This window comes from Gymnoscopelus microlampas (genome assembly GCF_963454915.1).
Source record: "Gymnoscopelus microlampas genome assembly, chromosome: 16".
Taxonomy (NCBI): Eukaryota; Metazoa; Chordata; class Actinopteri; order Myctophiformes; family Myctophidae; genus Gymnoscopelus; species Gymnoscopelus microlampas.
In genome coordinates this window covers 24,610,523-24,635,276 of record NC_139953.1, presented here as the reverse complement: position 1 = coordinate 24,635,276, position 24,754 = coordinate 24,610,523, and the positions used below count along the sequence as shown (strand labels likewise).

General features: G+C 41.5%; 1 protein-coding gene across 3 annotated transcripts; it reads right to left on the bottom strand.

Moving 5' to 3' along the window:
* Window positions 1–470: 470 nt before the first annotated feature.
* pum2 (pumilio RNA-binding family member 2) lies at window positions 471–24,754 on the bottom strand. 3 transcript variants are annotated; one of them, XM_084083070.1, is made up of 23 exons: window positions 24,610–24,754; window positions 22,547–22,910; window positions 18,866–18,934; window positions 18,190–18,295; window positions 16,238–16,425; window positions 15,975–16,147; window positions 15,312–15,648; window positions 14,721–14,814; window positions 14,457–14,564; window positions 13,842–13,987; window positions 13,128–13,248; window positions 11,476–11,616; window positions 10,007–10,315; window positions 9,430–9,657; window positions 8,538–8,805; window positions 7,935–8,064; window positions 7,588–7,722; window positions 6,331–6,468; window positions 6,031–6,156; window positions 5,611–5,682; window positions 4,373–4,494; window positions 3,805–3,997; window positions 471–3,054 (listed from the first exon to the last, which is right to left on the bottom strand). In XM_084083070.1, exons 2-23 carry the CDS (start codon window positions 22,895–22,897, stop codon window positions 2,923–2,925), a joined length of 3,687 nt encoding a protein of 1,228 aa, XP_083939196.1. In that variant the 5' UTR covers window positions 22,898–22,910; window positions 24,610–24,754; the 3' UTR covers window positions 471–2,922. The 3 variants fall into 3 exon arrangements, with proteins under 3 accessions (XP_083939196.1, XP_083939197.1, XP_083939198.1); XM_084083071.1 differs by having other exon boundaries at window positions 7,594–7,722; XM_084083072.1 differs by having other exon boundaries at window positions 13,842–13,978.

Here is a 24,754-nt window from a genome sequence, read left to right as displayed (position 1 = left end):
TTAACTAAGAGCACTTACACTCTGTCCCATATAAAAAATATACCTTTTTACCACTCTATAGTGGAACAGGTATAAAGCAGATGCTTCCCCCCCTCAGGTCCTCGAGTGGCATGATCATCTTTTTAATGGCATGTTCCACAGCCTTCTCTGCCTGACACTTCTGTATGGTTGATATATTTTGAGAGCCAGACTTTCATAACAATCATGCATAGGTTAGGTTGTTAATACCTCAAGAAAAATATATCAAAGCATTTTTATCTAATCAAAATCCTATAAAAGAAAGGACCTTCAACTGTTCATTTTACCAGTGTAGTAGTTCCATCACATTTTATTTACATTTCGATGTATTCATTTAAATGCCAACTAACTTTCAACTCTAGTGTAACAAAAATTGTGGCATAGGGATCGGAGTACCCAGACAACTTCACCATATGCACAGGTTTAAAAGAAAGCACAGCACACTCATAAAATGTTAGAAGAACAGTTTAATCATACATAGTCACAATTCTGCTTCCAAAAATGAGTTCTTTTTCTTCATCTAACATCTGGAAATGTACATAAGGCCACCTGAAAATGTACATGACTTTGACAGTGTGACAAAACTCATATGTTCATATTTATATAATTGACAATATTTTACATTGCTTTTGCTTACAAGGTAGCAGCTGTTTCAAAATACAGCGCTCTTCTGTACAAAAATAATTCTCGTCATATCCTGTGAAGATTCCATGGTAGCAGAGGACTGAAATGCAGCCTCATTTTAAGTACAGAGCATTGGTGGATTTTTCCTTTTCTTTTTTTCTTTTAAACTGTCACACATAATAAAGACTATAAACAGAGGATGTTACAGCTCCAGTACAAATAGAGGGCTGGCCTTTCCCCATTACAGATTAAAAACAAAAATCATGCCAGATTGTGAAGCCATAAAAAGTTCTTTTTTTAAAATGCTTGATCAAATAAACTGTATACATTATATTCAGGGGGAAGGAGTGATGAATATACACACATCAAAATGCACATTTGCCTTATTTTTCTCCCCCCCCCACTCCCCGCCCCAAAGTGTAAAAGACATCCCATTTACAGCGTCAACGTTTACAAATGTACAACTGTACAGACGAAATAAAAGCATCACTACAAATTTAGCAAGGCCTGTCAAAACACCACAACTAGACATTTCATTTAAACTAATAAACTTACACTTATTAACTGCACATATACTACATGTATTCTACAATTATTCATATGAAGCAAAAAAAAAGCCATCACTACTAGCATTACAGGTGAATTGTATAGCTTTTGATAGCCCCACCAGCCTCCACCGACACACTTGCATACCCAATCTAAAGGGGGGGGGGGGGGGGGGATAATAATAAAAAAAAAAAATCACAGAACCAGAAGAGATTCCTGCAACATCCCTTTCTTCCACTTTTTTCATTCGGATGTACAAACCTGGGATAAGCACCACTTCTCCACCACTATATCCTGCTACTCTGCACATACAGGCGGTGGGGATACCATCACTTCTGCAAGCCCCGTACCCAAAAGCAACAATTTACTTGTACATAAAGATGCTATACATTGCTAAACTACTTCTATGCAAGAGATGATATTCAGTACATAAAGATACCATTTTCTAGGGCAGTGTTCATCTCAAAACTACAAGACAGGTAAGATGTTGCACAAAACATGATAAAGAAAAAAATCATTCCAAGTTTTAAAAAACCTGCCACAGCATGCCAATGCATTCCCCACTCCCACCCACTACCCTCCCCCCGAGAAGCCCCCACTACGGTCATTTCTTTTTAAGATTACACCAGGTTACACACCTGCTATACAACCAAACCTCATGCTCTGCTACAAAGAGTTCTATTGATGGTTGCCCTTTACCTGGCATAAGCCCAGAGCGGCCGCTGGATTTAGATTAAGACAGCCATGTTGAGGCTCAGTGGAAACATTGCTGTCAATCTGTACTGCTCAGTACCGACATTATTCAAATTGTTAAATCACGCAAACTACTGGCTGCTAGTCAACAGGGTGGTTAAGGGCAGAGTAAAGGGGAGAGGATTTAAAAAGAGAAAAAGGCAACAAAAAGCCATCATTGGACGACACTACCCAAAACGAAAGCACAGCTCTGTGACGCCAAGCACACAAACAGGTCTTGAGGACCTACACAGTAAAATCCGGAGTGTTAATTTAACTCTGAAAGTGTAAAAATTTACTGTGTAGGGATGCCTAAATCATTGATACAAGACACAGTAATCATCCGAGTAGACAGATGAGGAGCTTCTATCTAGCCATACTATATAGTGCTATTCAAAATGAACCAATCAGCTGCTTTGGCATGGGCACCACACTGACTGTGCATGGGTTAACATAAAGGTCAAATATTCAAATGCCTGGCTTTTAGTTAGAATAGCTGATACAAGTCTGGGTACAAAAACAAGTGGAAATCATTTTTCTTAAAAGGATCACTCAGTTTGGCCATATAAAGTCACTTGCTGGTGTAATTGTAAGAATTGCAAATTTCAGCAAATGTGTATAATTTTTCTACAGAGAATTTACAAGGTAAAAAACTAAATGTACAAGATAATATGAAAACCAGTCAGATACATCAATTACATAATAAACAATGGGTTTGTGCTTTACCCAGGAAACACGGCCTGCGGGGCTGTGTGTCCTCTGGTGACCACGCAAGGGGAACTGCACCAGGGGACACACAGTGGCAGGGGTCAGACGTCACAGCATTCTTAGGTGAAAATTTTAATCATCTTTTTTGGTAATTCCCCAAAAATGGGACAACAGAGGGTGTTATGGTTAACCCCTATGGCTAAGGGAGCGTCTCTTACAGAAAACGGGGCAAAAGAGGGGGGGATTATGAAGGAGGGCTCCAAATGTGGAATTGTTTAGGGGGAGCCAGGAGGACTACATGAGACCATTTGTGGGGCCGCCGATTGGACCCAGATCAGATCCACTCTTCATGTAGTACTTTTCTAGCTTGGCCAGAATGTGCTTCCCATAGGTGTACTTGCGTAAGGTGGCGATATGAGGCCGAATCTGAAAAGGAAGAGAGAGCAAAGTTAAGTTCAAAGTCATTCTCGTTTTACCTCATCAAAAGTCAATAAGACTAATTTCACAGAGTCCAACATCCAGACAAGAGGGAAATGAAAAACATGACTAGAATTCAAACACAGCCCTGCAAGAAATGCACCCGTTTGAATATTCCGATTTTTGTTTTATTTTTATATTTAAAGTCTGACTGGCCAATACAGATTTTCTTTCTAAGAACAATAATTGATAGCAAAAATTATTTAAATTAACTTTTCTTTCATGGAAAGTTTTCATTCAATTGGATGTTCATTTAAATTAAATTAACAGAACGGTATTGCTTTTTATTTCTTAACTTAAAGACTGATCAAATTTGATGTCAGTTAGGATTTGATGATGTAATTTCTATGCGATGCAGAGTAGATCAAGTTAACAGACTGCATCGCGTTGCGTTCTTTGCTTGCCTTGAATATCTATTCTTTCTTGACACGCAACAACCTACGTAGTATAAACAAAGAGCTATAAAATCTGGTGCTTTGTCCAAATGAAATGCAGCAAACGCATGCAAGGTTTTTGATTCAAGAGTACCCATTTACTTTCCTCTTCACCCCCCCCCCCCCCCCCCCCTTCACTTCATTTATTCCAAAAGAGACAATGGACTGCATTAAACATTTTATCAACACCATTATCTATTTTAGATTAATCGGATGTGTCAACATCTTGATACACACACACGTCTGTAATAAACCGCACACTAACCTTGTGCATGATGATTTTGCGCTGAGCGGGTTCTGCCATGTCAATCATCCTCTGGACAACATAGTTGGCATACTGGTCCTTCATCATAGTGTACAGGGCGCTATGGGGGCCATCTTTCTGACAGCAAACCTCATCTATCAGCAGGGCCCTCTCCGCACGCGAAGAGTGGATCACGCATTTCTCAACCACATTACTGAGGTTGACAGAGACAGAGAAGGGAGTTCCATTAAACATACAACAAGTTGATTATTAAGCTTCAGGTTGTAGGCGCTAGGGGGTGTATCAGAATCAGGTTTATTGTCACATCACAGGTTTTTTTTATTTTATTTTTTTAGGTATGGTCATTATTTGAGTATTCTTTTGTAAACACTACTATAAATTAGTTTCCTCTCCGTCACATGTAAGAATTTGCTATGCTTACAACTGATGATGTAAATTGCACAATTCTTTGTGGAAAAATAGGCCCACCAGAGGGGAGGTTTTCGTGAACCTGCCTGGTAAATACTACACTTAAGAAATGTACTACATGGTAGTGGGAGGTGCATTACCCGGTTAGAACTTGGCATACCTTGCAAATTTGTGCTGGCTCAAGACAAGAACCTTCCCGCGAACCTCCGCAACAATCTTGCTTTTGTCCTCTGGTCTGCCGTGCTCCAACACATGCTGGATTACGTAATTGCCGTACTGATCCTGCAGGAGGTGACAGAGAGGCATCAGACATGAGGCATCATCAGTGATTTAGGTGTGTGTCTCTCATGTACTACGGAGAGAACTAACGTGACACCCCTTTGTCTCATTGCTGTTCATGCACTACTACCCACCCCATCGGTCCCAATTGATGTGAAATCATCATGCATTGCTAAAGTGACAAAAGTATGTGTGCACGATACCCTCGCATGTAGATGTAACACCTAATATCATTACATCATCACTGCAGAAGGCCAGACAAAACAGATGCTGCTGCTGCTGGTCCGGCTTATGTTGCCAACTAGGCAAACACAACCAGTAGCATCTTTGCCCCTTCAGAAATGGGTGATTGACAGTTACTGTATGGGTGTGATTTTAGTGAAGAACTTACGCCTGAAGCAGTGTAGCGGTACAGACACAAAAAAACTCCAATGGAACAAAAATGAAACTCACCTGTCCAAGTAATATACAATAATACTCTTGAATTGAAATACACAGTATCTTAGAAACATTTACATTTTCTGTGTAAGCATAGTTGTGTTCCCTTTGGACCAATGTGAATGATTTGCCTTGTAATCAATTTCCTGTCAATCTGCTTTGATGGAAATGCCTAGAAAATGTCTACACTTTTATTCAGGTGCCTCTTGACTTCACATCAAGAGCACTCAAGGTTAAACAAATGAGAGCAGCGTTTGTAGAGCTCTAATGTATGAAACGCACTCTTGGAGTGCTTCTTGCTAGCATGTACAGCAACAGTTACAAGGATGAAAGCAAAACAGATTGATCAGGAGACACTTTAGGCCCAAAACGTAAGGGTTGTTGGAGAGCTGCAAAGCGAGTGCGGTGTCAATAGTCTGTGGGAAGAGGCAGCCTCATTGTTTTTGTTTTATTTTGTTTTTTTAAGGCAAAGCAAGAAGGGAAAGAGTGGGAAGAGGGAGGAGACGGCGAGGAGAGGAGGAGGAAAGGATGGCTTTTGCGGTGAGTTATAGGCCCTGCAAGACCTGGGGGACCTGGAGACGTTGCTACGGGTTAGGACAGACAGACAGGAAGTGATACAGGAAGGAGAAAGGGGGAAAAGAGACGGGGACATCCGCGAAGAGGGAGGCAAATTGCTCTGACCTTGAACAGTGCATCGCTGGACACTGTATAATATGTTTTGGGTGTCATCTCCAATGATACGCCTTGATATTTCTAGATGGAATAGGTGGGGGGGGGGGGGGGGGGGGAGGAGGGGGTTGGATGTTTCAATAGTCAAGTCATAGGTCAATTGTCATGACAGTTGGCAGTAAAATTACATCTTTAAATTATCCTTACACATTTAATCTAGCAGACCACATACTACACAGCAAACAATGACACGCTAAAAAAAACACCATGAAATGCCAAAACAAAAAAGGAGACATGGAGACATGCACATAGACAAGACAAGCATAACTTACATATGGTCCAATCACGTCTGGGGAGACATGAGTGCTACATGGCATTTGTGGTTTTGGGGGCCTGGAGATGAGAGCAGACACGAGCAAAGCACATGCTTACCTGGCCAAGCTGTTCAGAGTGCTGATGCAGTTCCTCGAGGATGGGCAGCGTCTGCTCCTGGGTGCAATGCTCCAAAATCCTCTGGATTACCCTGCAGCCGTAAGGGTGGGTTGAGAGTACAAACACCTAGGAAAGAATGTGAAAAAAATAAACATACAACAAGTTGAATGACACCCACTACTTAAACAGTGTAATAAACTAGACTATTTTGTTTTTTTAAACTGATGACAGCTTTGCCTGGACTGGAAAGACTAGCTATTAAGATTACATATTAAGCGTCAATCATAACGAGGTCCCCACCTGTCCCTGGAAGGCATCGATAATGAATTGTAGGGCCTGAGGCTGGACACACTCTATGCACTTCTGCACAACGTGGTTTCCGTTCTGGTCCTTCACACACTTGAGCACATGGCCGTCCAGCTCACGGACAATGTCACTCTGAAATGGAAATGAGGTGTGAGGATTGTTGCTTGTATATTAGGATTGCATAGTTTCAGCAGGAAAGTAAAGGTGGAAGAAAAATGGTATTAAAAGGGAATACAATTCATACAGACAAAAATGCCCCGTCTGTTTCAGCCTTTATGCAGATCGGTATTTTGCGATAACACGGTGAAGACAGTGTTGCAGCCACCAAAGGTAGTATCCAAAAAACAGTAAGTAAAGGTTGTAGTTTTCACATTCACAGAATCAAAGTTTTTAGCGTATTGTATTGGTTGATATAGGCCCTGACCACACTGTCCAGCCAATAATGACAGTAAAGCACACGCTGTAATATTGCTTAAACACAATGTAGGCTATACTGTCTGTCAATACATTAAACATTGTGCAGTGTCCAATTCAGTAGATACTGTCAGTAGACAGTAAACAACAGTGTGTACCAGCAGTCACATGATACAGTAATGATAACAATTACATGTTCATAGTCGTTTATTTTCTCTTTTTGGTAAGCAACACAGTCTTACTATAAATTTGGCTATAAACGCACTGTATGACGAACTACGACAATTGTTTATCAATGACCTATTTTCACTGATGAGAATGACACACAAACTAAATGAAAAGTAAGTTATGACAAAAACGATGACAAAATATATTTACACTTTTGTCAAAGAATAAAAACGAGACAAAGATGTTAGTTAGAGTACAAGTGGAGATTACTTTTTTTCCAGGGAAATTAAAAATAATAAAAATAGGTTAGGGTTATCTTATCTGATTTGAAACAAAGGTTATGCCTTTAAATAACTTTCTCGCTTGCTCGCTCACGTTGCTCAGCTTATGGGAAGATATATCTTAGATTGTGTAAATAGCGAACAAAAGAAGGTTGCTGGCCAGTACCTAAAAACGAAAAACCCACTTGCCCGTTTGGGCAATATTATTTTTACTTGCCAAGGGCAACCCTTAGTGTCAGCCCTTTACCTCAGAAATGCAACACAACACATATTTTTGATATAATGATGCACAGAATTCTCAGTTTGAGGCGCGCAAACATGTGTCCCTTTAAAGATAAACCGGTTATTATACATTTTGGAAAACAAAAGGAAGTGAAAGCTCACTTACAATTACCTGCTGGTCAGAAGAGATGGACTCCAGGGCTTTCTGGATCACCCGACAACCGTACATCTGCAGAGCTAAGGGCAGGACGTGTCCACGGATACGTGTCGCTAAGGCCAGCTTCTGATCAGCACTCCCAAACTGTGGGACACAACATCGAGTGTATTGCTTCAGACTAGATGATACTTTTGAATCATATTTATATCAACATATTACTTTATTTCAGATGTTTCTTGCAACATCCTTAATTATAATGACGATGAAGTAAGGGGAAATCAACACCTAAGGTGAAATCTTAAAGAGAAAAACCTAAACGATTAATGCAAACTAGGCTCTGATCTAGAACTTCTAACCTCAAAGAACTTCTGGATTACGTAATTCCCAAACACATCTGTCATCAGCTGGTACGCTGCCTGTAGAATCTCTCCAAACACCATCTGCCTCTCAGCCGGGGTAGCTCTCTCCAGCTTCTGTTGGATAAACCTAGCAGAAAAAGATAAGAGCACAACAGTATAGAGATCAAATGAGAATTCATTAATAATGCCTTGCGCTGAAGACTGCTCTAGATATGGGGAGATTCATGCTCCCAGTAGCAAACCAAAGTTACATTTGGTTTGTAATTAAACTGAATAGTATGTTGACCATAAAAATGGCAACATACCCAGTTTGGTTCTAGCTGCTGATCTTTTGTTGCATGTCCTTCACCTCTCAGCCCCATATATGATGCTATTACATTTCCTGTCTCTCTTACTATGCCATCTTTTTAAAGATAAGACATATTTGAAACAGCTTACCTCCAAAAAACTGAAAGTAATATCTAGATTTGACTACATTCATCTTGAAATCTGATATAACAACAAAAATAGGTAAACATGGCAAGATACGCAACAACATAAAACACAAAATAAATCCATTTGAGTTTGACAGCGTGTGCAGAAGGTGCGTCTTCCACCAACCTGGATCCATGCTGGTCCTGAGAGAACTCCACCATGTGTCCCGGCAGGTCGCGGAGCTGGAGGTTGGGGAAGCGGTTGTTACGGAAATCTTCCAGCAGGCGGCTACGACCGGAGGGCATAACGTCAGAGCGGCTGTAGCGTGGGCGAGATGGAGGAAACAGCTGGCTACTGGAGTTGAACAGGCTGGACGTACTGCCAGCGCTGCGGTACTTGGCCTCTGCTCCTGGGGCTGCAGAGATGTAGCGCCCGCTGCCGTTCGTCAGGCCACCTAGTATTGACAAGAGAAATTTAGCAACCGGACATTCTGCTGGGAGATGTCCTAAGACCAAAATTGCTTTTTTTTCTCTGTAGGCTTAAAATGTTCAGATCAATAAAGATTATTATTTATTGACAATTACCATACTTGAAATGTGTCACTTTTGTGTGTACCCTTCCTAGATACACATGCAAATAGCTCCCTAACTTTATAGGAAATCCAAAATCCAACAAACTAAATGTTATTCCATTATTATTTTTTAAAGTCATGTTATCATTGCATTTTAATGAACTTAAAGCGTATATTTGGAAAGTATAGCCTAATAGTCCTTGGAGCAAAGATTGATTTAAATTCAAATGTCCATGACTTATAAATGAACAATGTTTAGCCAACACTGACTAAATGAAATCAGGAATGTTAGGAAACATTTTAATGACTATGGAGAAATTGTACACACGTGAAATGTGAAATGTAAAAATGGTAAATGAGCCATTTTGTATTCCTATATTATGGCTGAAGCTGTGAAAAAGACAATGACAAGTCTTGCTGATGTGAGCGTAGAACAAATCAAGACTTCATATGATTATGTATGCCAGGTATAATAATATCCCCATGAATAACAGGAGGCCATCTTACCTAGGTGAAGGCTAGAGGAGGACCCATGTGAGGAAGGCAGGGAAGGTGGGGGGGTGAGTGGGGAATGGCCTGGTGTCAGGCCAATGGGGCTGGGGGAGGAAGAGTAGCCCAGGCTGTTGTAAAAAGGCTGACCAATGGGAGTTAAACTGCTGCCACCTCGCTTGTACAGATCAGAACTGGCCAACAGGGAATCCCTGCGAGATACACTGCTACTGGTGGAGCTGGATACTGCAAGGGAAAAAAGAGGGGGACAAGTTTTACGCAAACTGATTGGACAAAGTAAAACAGCCATCTTCCCATAGACTGCATTCAGAATGCACACAAATGCCCTCATTAATTAATGAAAATAATTAGTACATGCCAATAAGTAACGCATATACATGATTTGCGTTAATGCAAAAATTCAAAAAAGCCATTTCCATAATGTCTATATTGGCTTAACCAAGGTATGACTGGATTATTACACTTGGAGAACAGAAACAGTGTGTTCAAATTCCTGAATACAATGGCCCAGAAAGAGCTTTACATTTTCAAAACAACCGATTTGTGAAAGCAAAAATGATGTTTAACCACTAACCCGAGGAGCCAAAGCCCCCGAGAGCTGAGCCAAGACCAACGCCAAGGGAGCCCCCGGTGGTGCTGAAGCCCAGAGAGGAGCTGGGTGGCGGGGCTGCAGAGGTGTGGGAGAACAGGGAGCTGCTCTGGGAGGTGGCGGGGACTGACCCTGAGCCGTAGAACGAGCTAGAGGGCATGCCACTGTTGGACTGCTGCTGCTGTTGCTGCTGCTGCTGCTGCTGTTGTTGCTGCTGCTGCTGCATGGAGCGATACAGCCCATTGGCTGGCCCTGACATGTTGTTTCCAGAGCCAGACGCCGACGCTGCGGCCGCTAGCAGAGGGACGGTGAGGGTGAGAAAGAAGAGAGGTGGTTGGAGGCAAAGCTGTGGTTAAACCTTGGCCTGGTAAAATGTGGTCCAGTACAGCACAGAGTAATTGACAAATAGGGAGTGAATGCACAGTTGTGTAATGGTCACTAAAAGCATACGTTCATTACTGTAGAAATTCATATTAGATAGGTAGTTTGCCCGAGAGTTTTAAGCATTTGTCTGCATATGTAATAGGGGCTATTTACAGTATGTTCATAATGTTCCAAATATTGAGCTTTTGCCCAAGCACAGTGAAGCCACACTGTTATTAGACCGACTCTTGATTCATTTTAAGGTTTGGCTGATTGGAATTTCAAGATGCATCATCTGTAGGTATTAGGGGTGTGCCGATATATCGTCCCGCGATATATCGCGATACGTTTTCGCGACGATATGTATCGTTTTGGAAAAAAAAAAAATCGTTTAAAAAAAAAAAAAAAAAAAAAAAAAAAATTTTTTTTTTTTACAATCATAATAATCAGGCATGCAAACGGCCCCGAAGTGAAAAGAGTGACAACATGTTTTTTTTTCGGGTCAGGTGTCATACTATTTGGATTCAAAACGGCTATTGTAGCTAAAAAGCTACAAGTTTGCATGTCTGAATAATGCAAAAACAGAATTATTTGTTTGCATTTTCTTTTTTTCTCCTCCATATATTTTCATAATAAAAAAAGTGCGTATCGTATCGTATCGAAATCGTATCGAAGTTGTGAGCCAAATATCGTATCGTATCGTTTCGTGAAATTAGTGTATCGGCACACCCCTAGTAGGTATAATCACATATAATACAAGATGCCATCGGCTCTGTGTATAACTGTAGCCCCGGGTTTACCAAAAGGTGGCAAACCTGTTCCAATAGCTTCGTTTGAAGATTTGAACCTGACATCTTCATGTGTTGACAGCTCAAATCGGCTGCAGAGCCAATAAAACGAAGCTATTGGAAAATGACCTTAAACAGGAAACGGGCATGCCAAGTTTTGGGAACCGGGGACTACAGTTAGGCACAGAGCCTATTGGAAAGAGATTTTAATTCAGTGCAAGTTGTATATCTGGTCACAATAAAATGTATGGGAGACATCAACCCACAGAATATCTACATTGTGAGGTAAGCTAGCACACTCACCAGCCTGTGCTGCAGCAGGGTTGATGAGGAGTGGGGTTTGAACCAGTCGGACAGGTCCACCCAGACCTGTTCGGGCCCCGGGGCCCATCACAAGAGTTCCATTCTGGTCATAGTACGCTGCAGGGGCCAACACCTGATAACCTAGGAAGATATGAGAGAGAAGTTAGTGGATACTGTAACCTGAGTCGTGTTCAAGAACAATATTTGCCACAAGCACTTGTAATAAACACTGGTTACTTTTATCATATTTAGTGGCTGTGGTGTTTCGTGCCAAACACTAATTATCTTTACCATTTAATCTCAAAGAGGTTTTTTCCATTATATTATCTTATTTTCCTTTGCTTTTTTTTGCTTTTTTCTCATGATATCCAGCATTATAGCGTATTTCTTGTTGTGGTGTTATCACAGTCTTGCAGACCTTGCCACACTAGTATTTTGCTGCTTGTGCTTGTAGTGACAAATAAACTTTTGATTCTTAATTTTTCCACAAGCGTTCACAAAAACAAAGCCTTGCTGAAAGTACACCTGATTGCGATGGTTTCATTCAGTAAACAATTAACACAGCTGTCCTGAAAGTTCCAACGTTTGTGAACTTCCTTTCAGTAATCATTGCCCAGGGAAATTACATAACCAGAGAAACATCTGTCCATTCGTATTTTTTTTTATTAATAGTACCACTCTTTTTTCTTTTCTAGTGGTGTACAGCTGACAGGATGTTGACACGGCTTAAGAACCCCCGCTCCCTTCCAGCAGCACAACTCAACTCCCATGGCAAGTCAGAGACTCAGAGCGATAGATGTGCCCAATGGAATAATGTTTCAGACAAATAAAGGAATATAAATTTGATTTGAATTACTGGCTTGCCCCGTCGTAAAGTGGAATGCACAGAAGTAAACAATGGACCAATTCCAATACTTTTCAAACCCACCCTTTTTTTTTGGCCCAAATGAGAAGAAAACACCTTTAACACACCATCCGCACTGGCAGCGAGCGAGAGATAAAAAGTCATTAAAAGAAGTGTTTCAATAAGACTGTCCTGAAGTACATGCGAGCGACAGCTACTATGGCTGAGTGGTGTTCGTTCTGTGCGCCGTGAGAGTCCGGCGCACGCGCAGTAGAAGGCGTGAGTATATCGCCTCGTGGCTAAATGAAAACCGGTTTGCGCATGCGCGCCGTTTACAGGGCTAAATGTGGGAGAGATGGCAAACATTTATTGATTATGAGTAGAGAATTATGTAATGGTAGAAAAGACTGCTGTGCCACAAGTTGACAGTCCGCACACATACGGGCTGCTGGGGCCTGGCTTCAATTAAAGTAGAGAAGATATTGAACCAATGAAAGGTTATTGACAATAGCTTAGCTTATGACTAAACAATAAATATATTGGATCCATTGGAACATGAGTTTTTTCTCATTTTCTGAAAAGTAAGGGTTTTGGACATACACGTTTTCCACCCGCCAGCAACGATATGAAAAGTCTGTTTCAGCCTCGTTCTTGAATGGAACTGTGCTGCACAATAAATAAAGATTACCGGAATAGTATAGCTGGGGTGTTTTTGTTGCATTTAGATTAAACCAAAACTGCCTAAATAGTTAATGCAGTGATGCTCAGTGTACTTGATGGCTTCCCTGTTGGAATATAGTGAACTGACCTGACATGCCTGCGTAAGCCAAGGCTGGGTTAGCAGCAGCTGCTGCTGCTAGGGACTCCTGCTGACTCTGCTGACTCTGACCAGGTGTAAGGGGGCGTTGGTTGTTTCCTGTGCGCATCACCTGGAAAGAAATGCAAGGTTATTTATGACACTGGCTGGCACAATATTTAATGTTTTTTTTTATATTTATTTATTACAACACTTCAGCGGACCAATCTGAATGTTCTTGTATGGACAAAATATCTGAGTTGGGATTTGAGAAGACGATTTAATGTTAATGAATCTACTTAAAAATGCCACTAAAATCCAGTGTATCAATGAGCTGGAAAACCTTCTAAATTCAAAGCAGTCCTGTGGCATTTGCAATGGATTAACTGGTGTTGTCTGCCACTTGGCGTGAATATCAAACCCAAGAAGGCCAGCTATTGTTGACTCACATTCTCAAATGCTTTGCTCAACTAGAGACAAAGGACAATCTCCCAGCTTTCATCGTTGAAACTGGGTCGAAACAACCGATCCAAAGACCTTATGATGTCCCTTCCTATTGGGGCGGATGCATCCAAAGAAGTAGACATTGCTTTGTTGGTGGCCATTCTAGCAACTACCTTGTATTTAATAGTCCCTAGATGATAGTTAGGGGGAGATCTCCGATCATCTGATAGTGTTAGGTTAGCGTTCATGAAAAGAAAACGTACAAATAACTATAACATCTACCTGCTGTTGGCCAGGTCCTGGTCCCTGATTGGATGCTTGTTGATTAGCTGAGTGATTGGCATTAGCTGCAGCCTGCTGCTGGAAGAGGTTGGCCGGGTACACACCCCAGGGAACACCATAGTACTGCGGTGGAACCACTGTAGGCCCTTAGGGAACAGATTAAGTTATACATATTTGACTCGCTAAAATACATTAAAAATAGTAATCATGTAGAGTGCTTTGTTCAGTAACAGGAGTCTCCCATCTTTAGTAAACGAAAACAAATGTTCAGGTGGGTTAAAAATGTAATCAAATCAGGAGAGCGAACCCCACAAGGATCATTTATCAGCTTGTGTTCCAGTTCCAATTTTGTCTACTTGTTTGTTTCATCACATCGGATTTCACGTGTTTTTCCTGTATCCCGTATGGAGTTCTCCATTCTGATTGGATGAACTTGATATCCCGACCTGAAAATGTATTTTCTGCTTACTTAAGAGCTTGGTGGATGGGGAGACCCCTGATATTGAACACTGACAATGATTAAAATCGGAATACAGAGCTATTTAACACTTGTTTTATTAAAGAAAATATCCCTTACAGCACCGTTAAAGCCTGAACGCAATGGTGTGAGCTAACCTGCAAGTGTAGCTGCTGCTGCTAACCCAGCAGCAGTGTAGGGGTCGGTTCCAGGTGGGGCAGCATTGATGATGTAAGGGTTTGGCACAAATGCAGGAGCAAGGCCAGCTGGGTAATAGAAGAATGACCATCAAATACCAGTTCAAAGTTTACATATTGACAGTAAATGTATGCTGCCCACTATTCAACTTGATTCCTACAAAGCAAATTGTATCGAAATTACACACACAAACCTAACCATCATAGCCATACATGGAAACATACCAAGGTGCTGCTGCTGGGCTGCGGCGAGCGCATATTGTTGTTGCTGGGCAGCAGTGAGCTGTTGAACAGTCAGATGATTTGATCTCTGGAACAACTGCAAGGAAAAAAGAAGATCATTTATGTTAGGTGAACAGACTGAACACACATCCATTAAGGCAGTGGTTCTCAAACTTTTTCATGTCAAGGACCCCCAAATTGACACTTATTAGCCCGCGGACCCCGCTAAGAGAAGATTTTTTTACGGCTCTAGCAGTGATTCTCAACCATTTTAATTTCAAGGACCCCCAGTTTGACATGCATCAGGGCTACAGACCCCCATTTAATGGCATTTTATCCCTTGGACCACAATTTATATTGTAAAATCTATGCCAATTTAACTCTGAGAGTGTACAAATGGAACCGTTAGGGTCCATTTGGTTCCATTTGTACACTCTCAGAGTTACAGACCCATAAGGGTCCATTTGGTTCCTAACTATCCATCATTTAGCTGGGGACCCCCTGGAACTCCCTCAAGGACCCCTGGGGGTCCCTGGACCCCACTTTGAGAACCAATGCATTAAGGACCCTTATAGATGTTAAAATTCAACAAACCTGCTGCTGGGAGTTGTAGTCAAACAGGCCCACAGGGGTCCCAGAGGAGTCCACCTGGATCTGGTTTCCAGCATAGTCAAACTGCAGGGACTCGACGCCAGCTTGTTGCTCCATACCCCCCATGTTCTGGGCCTCCTGGTTCTGAAAGTCTTCAGTAGGGGCCTTATTCTGGGCAGGATTTTGTTGCTGGAGGGCATGGGGGTGGGGGTGTTGGTGGGCATGGGGGTGGGGGTGTGGGTGTGGGTGGTGCTGGCCCATCATCTCTAAACCAGCTTGGCTGGGGCCCATTCTCTCTACAGCCTCAGTGGGGGAAGCTTGGCGACTTCCAGGGGTTGGACTGGAGGAGCAAGGAAGGGTTGTCAAGCACGATCTCTCATGTTTTATAAATGTATTATAGATCTCTGCCACCGTCTGTCCATGGGAAATGTGACCACACGGCTATACACAGTTAATTATAAATATTTAGACATCTTCTGGTTAATTTGCAGCACATACTCTGTTCTCTTAATGGCATGTAGCCTACTTTTTATTAGTCTAACATTCCTCATTGTTATGGTTTTTCTATTTCTACCAAAGTCTTTATATCAATTTATATAATATTACCAATAATAATGCAGAATTTAATGATTGTACGAGTAAAGATTTGCTAAAAAGACAACGTACTTAAAGTCTTTGCAGTCTCTGTCCATGCCATTGAGCAGGCCTCTTCCGTTCGCTTTAGAAGCATCGCTTTCCTCTCCCACCTTCATCTCTTGGCTTTTGTCCTCCTCAAAAGGGGACACCTTCTCTTGGGTGTCACCCTTTTCTCTACCATCTGGGTCAGCATCACCTCCACCCTGTGAGCAAAGAATGCATGTTTCAGACTACCGCTACAAACCAAGATTAACGGTCTGCACTATGATGTGTCCTGGGAAAGAGAAACTTACGTAACCACCATTCCTGTAGCGGCCATCCATTTTGTCTCCAGGAGAGGAGCTGAGGACATACTCCACCATGCTCACTCCCAGTCCTCCTCCTTCAGAGCGAGGTGACAGAACAGAGTTTGCATCTCCGTTCCCGTGGAAACTCTGGCCTGGTCGCCGCTGCACCATGATTGGCTGGGACACTGAATGATCTGAATGACAATTTGGTGGAGGGGTTATTAAGTTATAGCATATGCACATATACACGTCTCAGCAACACAAAGGCTATTGTTTATAATGTGGTCAAACCACAGTAATAACTCTGGAATAAAGTAATGCTTCAGTATGGCTATACTGGTGCCAACAAGAACAAGACTGCTTAGTGCTGGCTGCCCTTCCCACTGGCTCCTAGTATGACAAAGAATACTGTAAGAGCCAAATGGCTCTGTGTCGTGCAGTATTCAGAAACTTCAAACTTGCTGCGAAACTTTTCAACCACCTCAAAAGAAAAAGCAGTCAAACAGTGAGTGAGGGGTTCCCACTTCCAGTGAGCGCGTCAAGCTGCAACTAGCAGCCACTTTCTACATGACCAAAACAAACAAGTCCATTGAAGGCATTAAAATGATAAATTATTCTCAACCCTTTTGATTTCAAGAACCCCCAGTTCAATATGCATTAGGCCATGGACCCCCATTTGATAGGATTTCTTTTTTCTTTGTCTAGGACTCCAATCTACACAGTAAAATCATGTTAAGGATCTTACTGAAGCCAACTGCAGTGTGTATTTTTGTGTGCGTTTACTTAATCCGTAAATCGTTGCACCTTGCACACCGACTCTGATGCGTATATTCTATTCATTACGGAAAATTTTGCAGAATGAAACAAAACAGTCATCAAGCAGTGGTGAGGGTGATTGTGTGTACCTCTCACTTATTGAACACAAAAATAAAAAGGAAATATTGAGTCCATTCTGAGATCGCTATGAGCAAGTTGTGCAAGTTTCACCTGCTGAAATTGGTCCAGTTTGATGCTTTGCTATACTGCAGCCACATTAAAAAGACCTCCGCGATCCTTAACAGCGGCTGAGAGTATGGACACACAAAAAGAGTATCGTCCCATCCGAAAAGTGCGTGCTTTGAGCCTTTCCTCAATTCACAGGCAGAACAGGGCAACATATAGACAAGATGTGGGGGGGAAAAAAACTGAAAACAATGACAACGAAAACATAGGGCTCATTTTGGGCGCACCTGCACCCAAATATCAGTCCAGTGCAACAAACTATTTTCATTGGTCACTCCAATGCAGGTCTGTCAATCTGTGTGTAAATGAAATGCTGGAGCACCTATATGAAAATGTGCACCAGTGCAACTAAAAAGTTAGTCTGGAGCCCCGATACACCTGTACAGCGTGGCCTTTAGCTTGGATTTTGGGACCCGCTGGGCGTACGAACAATATAAATGAGATTCTCCCTTAACTGCTATCCAGCCTTCAGTGTGAATGTAATGGCATTGCAGTCACAGGGTTGTATTTTGTCTCCCTGCTCTTCTATTGAGACGTTTAGATTGTGTCAAAGGTCATGCCTCACCTCGACACAGGATCTGACAAATTTCAGTATCTGATGGTCAAGATGGTCAATTTATCCCCTAAGCAAGCAGGCAGGCTCTATTAGCTCAATGGTAAAAACACATTCAGGACTTGCGCAGGAAAACGGGTTCACATCCGGGGTAGAAGAGGAAAGTTACATAGTGCAGCTTTAATAGAATAATCACATTTTATTTAGTTAACGTTTAGTAGGGGCAGAACCGTTTATCTGCATATCTGCCCACATCCCTAATTGGGACAATGGGACCAAGCAGGCGTTGGTTTGTCTGCGGCCGTTTCCCTACCGTTCTAACCACAACATTGAATTTAGAAGGTCACAAGACATATCGGTAGGCAGAGATCTCCAATCGTACACAAACACAAGAGACACTCACGGGATGTTCCCCAAGCATTGTCCCTCCACTCTTCTCCAAGAAGCATCCCTTTCCTTCCATCCTTGGCCAATTCATCAGAATCCCAGAGCTTCTTTGCTGGCAGAAGCTATAAAAAGAAGAATACAAATCATCATCCTTATGATTATCTAGTGCAGCATTATCCTAGTGCTGCAGATGTTAAAGGATAGGTTTAAATAAATGATCACTGGAGTGCAAATATGTTTACATATATTAAATACAGTGTGAAACCCCGCCTGAAATAAGAATGTCTAACCTTAACTATGGAGCACAACAATCCATATCAAATTCAGCCTACTGAAACATGATTTTTATTTTTTATTTTTTTTACGTTCAGAACCCAAGATATCGTGATCCGAAGATTTGCTGCTCCATTCACTTCTTGGTTAACTTATTACTTAAAAAGGCTGCATCTCGGCTCCTGTGTACTTTTTTTTTTACCCGCTATGATTAGCAACCATCAGGGGATCGATCATACTGGAGATAAATATTCTGTGACTACTGTGACTACTTGAAAAAAGTACGAAAAACGAAAAATCGCTGGCACAGAACACAATTATTTTTTTTAATTTAATTGGGACTGAATGAGTTAAAAATAATTAGAAATATATATATATATATATATATGTATACACATACACACACTAAAAGCCCTTACCTCTCCCATGCCTCTGGACTCCAAAGCAAGAGCTTGAAAGTCGTAGTTCATCTCATCCACTGTACGGACCTGAGATCAGCGTAGGGGAAAGCTATATTAACTCACAGGTTCATTTTATTAACACCATCGAAATCTAAGAGATAGACAGATAAGATTTATTGATAGGATAGTAGGCTGACAGGAAATGGGGAGAAAGATGGGGGGATGACATACAGCAAAGGTCGTCAGGATCGGGAGTCGAACCTGCGACGCGCTGTCAAGCTGGATTACCAGCATGTGGTATGCGCCTGGACCGCTAGGCCAGCGGACGCCCCCATCATTTTTAATTTAACTAAGAGGGTGTACAAATGTAACCAATTGGATACCGAGTTAGAAATGATAAATGCACACTGAGGATTGTTAATTTAACTCAGAGGGTGTACAAATGTAACCAAATGGACACAGAGTTAAATGATAAAAGATGTACAGATAAACTAATGAGAATAAGGGATTGATCACCCACATTAGAATTTTGACCATCAGAAGGACATTCATGAAAAATAAAAGTTAGCACAATTCAGTAAAGAAATTCCAGTGAAATGTTTATTTAGGTGGGGATTTTTATATGTGTTAAATAACTCTAATTCTGATAGTAATCATTGCTATAGAGCATTTGTTCAGAAACAGGGGTCTCTCCAAGCTCTTTGGTAAACAGAAAATTCATTTTCAGGCAGGATAACAAATTCATCCAATCAGGAGAGACTAAAACTCATACTCGATACAGGATAAACAAGTGAAATTGGACGTGATTAAACACATAAATGAGTAGACAAATTCAGAACTGGATCACTATCAAATTAAAGCTGATAAATGGGTTCTCTCTCCTGACTGGATGAAATTGGTGACCCACCTGAAAATGTATTTTCCGTTTACCAAAGAACTGGACAGACAGGGAGACCCCTGTTACTGAACAAACAGAACAGAACTTTTGAACAACCTAAAAATGTCACTTGCAGCACCTTTAAAATAATTGTCTTCTATTCTCTGCCTCTTTCAAGAGTTGTTCAAAGACATTATGAGTTAATGGTAAGATTTTAGGCAGTAAATTCAACTCAAGGCAGGGCTCCTGAGTGCACCCATTTTGGACACGCATGCATCCAAAAAACATTCATTGGTTGCACCAGTGCACCTTACATTTAGCAGATCTGTCGGAGTGTCTATGTGTGGGTGCACCTAAATTATATGCTGGTGCACCAATATGAAAACGTTGTGCACAAGTGCAACCTGAACAAACTAAAAGGTTTGTCAACTCTGGTGCCCTGCCAAGGAGAACAGCACAATTTTATACCTTTGATATAGTATATCACAAATAGAATTATGTGTAAGATGTACAGAAGTTGGCTGTTCATCACCTGACACCAGATTACATTATTTCAAACATTTAGAACCGGCACGTTCGACACGACAGTGATGTTCATACTAATCAGTCTACCAATGGCCAACAAAAACAAAATACAAGTCAAATCTTACATGCTGTTCTTTCAGTAAAGCTAATGCGGCTTATCTGTGATGCAAAAAAGGGACACCAACTAATTAAGACCACAAAAAATATGCTGAGCACAAATCCCAATAAAGGAACTCACAGTGATTTTAGTTTGCACCACAATTACAATGTACTGGAGAGCATAAATAAGCAATGCACCATCTTCACTGGCCTATTGTCATCATCCGCTCATATCAGGTTATCAGCCAAGCCACGGCCTTTTGTGTGATTGATGACTAGCGCTATATAGGCTCACAACCTCTGTAAAACAGAGACACAAGACAGCTTCTATTCTTTTTATCAGGTTGACTGTATACACAGTGGGACTGGGGGAGTGGGTTAGCATATAGGGGCTTGGCTGAACAAAGGTACAAAGGTCTCATATGGAGGGGTGGGGGAAAAGTAGCTGGGGAAGAAGCTTGAAATCAATGAAAATGAGCTGATCACAATGATGCCAGGTGTGACATCAGTCAAGAATTCTTAGGTTGGCAGGCTCTACATAGTACAGTATCTAAATGAACGTTGGTTACATAATGAATCAACTTGGGTTTCCACTAAGCATAAGGCTTAACGGTCTATTGATTCCCGTGGGGAAAATCGTTCTCTGCATTTGAACCATTAACTATTATGAGCAGTGGGCAGCCACCTAGCGGTGCTCATGGAGCAATTAGGGGTTTATTGTCTTGCTCAAGCTCACTTCGACCAAAAGCCAGGAGGGGTCAGGGATCGAACAACAGCGGTGACTCTCCCTCGCGAGCCACGGCCGCCTATACGCCTATACACATTTGGTCTGCTGCATGTGTGTGGGGTGAACCCAATAGCCATAGCTCTCAAGGTGCATTTACACAGGAAGCAAAGATATTTCACATGATTCATTCATGTGATTTTGGTCACAAATTACGTGTTCGCATATTCTCGCATGCCGTCAATTACTGTAAACATATGATACATTATAACATTTTAATGAAGATTTTTAAACTAGCAGTTGTATGCGTGAAATTAGTCAAGACTGACCAAACTACATGGTTTATGTCTTGACCGTTACAATCAAAGACACACACCGACTGTGTTTTTCTCCCCCCACAGACAGCTCTCCTGCTCGGGATGACCAAGGAGAAGCTCCTGCTAGGCAAATAATATTTTGCTCCCATATAACAATGAAAAAAATGTCAAAGTTGATAATGTATAAGCCTCTATGTGGTGTTTGTAAACAACTATTAGGGCTTGGAAACAGAGCACTAAATGGTTTTGGTGCCAGTCGTTACCCACATCCAGTGCTACAATAAGAAATTGGAGTCATTTCATCTAGAAATTGCAACTGAAGTGCCAATAATGGATGGTGAAAAGACCATGGTTGTCCCCTGAAAGACAATTCCATAAAACAGTCCTATTAGTAGGCTAGTACCATACTGGCCTACGAATAAGACTGTTATATTGAGTTAATCAAAAACATCCCATCTCCCAAACTATGGGGTGAAACAAATCTAAACTAACAGAGCACCAAGACCATTATACTGTACACCTATTGGACGAGTATGTGGGTATTTAAATCAAAATCAAGAAGCTTTAAATTACAGTATATGCACATTTTCTAACCAAGATGTCAAGTCACAAACAATGAAAATGAAAGATTACACTGATGTTAAATTTCACATTTTAAATCAATTACAAAAGGTAGGGTAAGTGATATTTTTTGCTTTTTTTTTTGTTAAAAAAGGTTAAAGTATTATATTCTGATAGTAATGATTGCTACAGAGCAGGGGTCTCTCCAGCTCTTTAGTAAACAGAATATAGTACATTTTCAGGTAGGTGACAACATTTAAGCCAATCAGGAGAGAGCACTGAAAATGCATTTTCTGTTTAAGAGCTGGAGACATGGGAGACTCCTTTTACTGAACTATTTAACACTTATTTTAACCAAAGTAAATCACTTACCCTACCTTTAAAGTAATGTGCGCCATTCTATTTACAATGGGCTTAACATAATAATAATAATAAATAGATAGGATCTATATATGATATATATTCATAATATTTTGTATAGCTGCATTTCTCATTGGATCCCACACTTGATGTATCTTGAAATAAATAGCAATCCTTCCATCTGGCCTGCAATAAATTGTTAGTCAGCTGTCAATTTTTTTAACAAATATTTGTACCTGATCAACGTGATTGCCATCTCCAGTTGGCCAGCGATGCTTGCTGGGTACACATCCTCCAAGTTGTTCCCCTGGTTGCCTCTGAAAGAAGTACCCCACTGTGGCATCATCCTGAGATCGCCCACTCAGTGGAGGCTGTGGGGTTCCTGGGGTAGAGTTGACGCCCCTGTCCATACCCTGTAAATGTGGTCCTCCAGGGGCTTGTCCAGCTCCCCCAACTGTAGCTAGAGGTCCTCCTCCATGTACTCGGACACCCCCGGTCTCAGGAGCACCATTTGCATGCAGCATCCCACCTCTTGTCTCCTGCCAGCCCACGTCATTCATACCTAGGATGCTGCATGGAACGCTCATTCCACGGGAAAGCCTATATGAAACAGACAAAGAGGTTTAGCTGATTCATTTTTAAATGTAGACAATAGATTTGGCCTCATGAACTTTGAACTTGCCATCCCTTTTCTGGCCATGTCATTATATAGGCGAAAATTGTCACAAAGAAAATAGCAGATCTACAAGCTTGCAACATCACTCATGAGTTTGGCCATCAGCTATGTTTTTCAATTTGAAAACAGGGCATAAGTGGTTAAAGCATTATGGTATTTTTTTTAATGTCAGATAAGAAATGACACATTTGGGAAGCGTTCCCATTACTATACTACAACTATATATCAGGCCCAATTTTCTCCTTTTCATCTCTTTTAGCCTTGCCATGTTTTTTAAGATCTCTAATACTTATTGATTTGTTAGATTGCATAGAATGTTTCCAGTGACAGCAAAATCCCTCATGCAAATTTAGCTGGGAACGTAAAATCGGTCAGGTTGTACAATGTCAACAGTTAAATGAACACCGTTCATCGGTGAAACCCTTTCCTTGACGGGATCTGACTAATCCCCGGGACATTCAACCCGTTCCACGAACCCCTTATTTTTAGCACCGTCGTTGACATGGTCCTGGTGTCCCAATTTTTTTTTAAATAAATAATATTCCTGATTGGTGTGATTAGGTGCTATTTTGATCGCTGCAACGCTAGCAGTGTGAGCTGTGGTTACGCGAGTAGCGAAGACAAAAACAAGTGGCTGTCAATGATGGTGATGCCTCAAATGATATTAGCCTACATTTAACTGATGAAACCTTTAAAGTAATGATCGATGATCCTTCTGTCGGCCAGAAATTTAGCTTATAAATCCTACCAGAGCTTGGGACTCGTGTGCAGACATTTGTCGTGTGATCATTGTTTTTGCCCTGTTCCTGCAAATGGACGCGTTCCAGCCCTAAACATGCTAGCTGGCTAGCTAACGCGTTAGCTCCTTTTAGCAGGTCCGCATTCTTCCTATTACAGTTAACATTGTGGTCACTTTAACTACATGTTACGTTTGGACATAAATAACCAGCGTTGTTTGCTTTTCGCTCAAGTCATTTGTTGTTGTTAACCAAGTTGGCCGGATTCACGTATATAGGGCACGGTTAGCCATAGCCAGGTGTAATGTAAAGCAGTTAGCAGGCCTCTTTATTCTTTCATGTTTATTATGACCAGTGAGACATCATCACAGACCTGCTTGCTGTGAATGAATGTCCAACTGCGCTCCGTTTCATTGGCTGAACATGTGAACTAACCAGTCAGCTAGCAAACAAACAAAGACACCATAACTAGTTAGCAAAAAGACAGGCTCTGTTGCTAAGTTACAGTCTTTTTAAATGTATATACTCGGGTCGCTCGACAAAAACATGACACGTTTTCGCCCAAAAGCACACGTTTTAAGGTGAACAAAGTGTCGACGTGACGCTGATAGACACCTCTTTCGGCTGAACATTGTGTGATTTTTGTCGAAGCGAGACCAAGTATAACACAAACCACGAGCTTAAAAACATCAAGCAAACACTGTGTGTCTAAAACAACATGGCCCCTCTCCAGGTCCCAAACACAGGGGCCTACACCGCTAAACAAAAGGGGAAACACACACACACGCACACACACACACACACCAAGGCAATCATGTTCTAAATAACTGATCTGCAAAAACGTACTGTAGCTGTTCGATTTGTGCGTCTAATACGAGATACTCACTGACACGCTGTCGTGTTTAGGGTCTATCTATGCTTGTTGCTGCACAGTCAAAGCCCCGAAATCTGTCTTGTTTTGTTTCCGTTGGAGGAGAGAGAGCGGTGATTTAGCAGCAAGGGTTTGTAACGTGTAGCCTCCGAAGCTAACA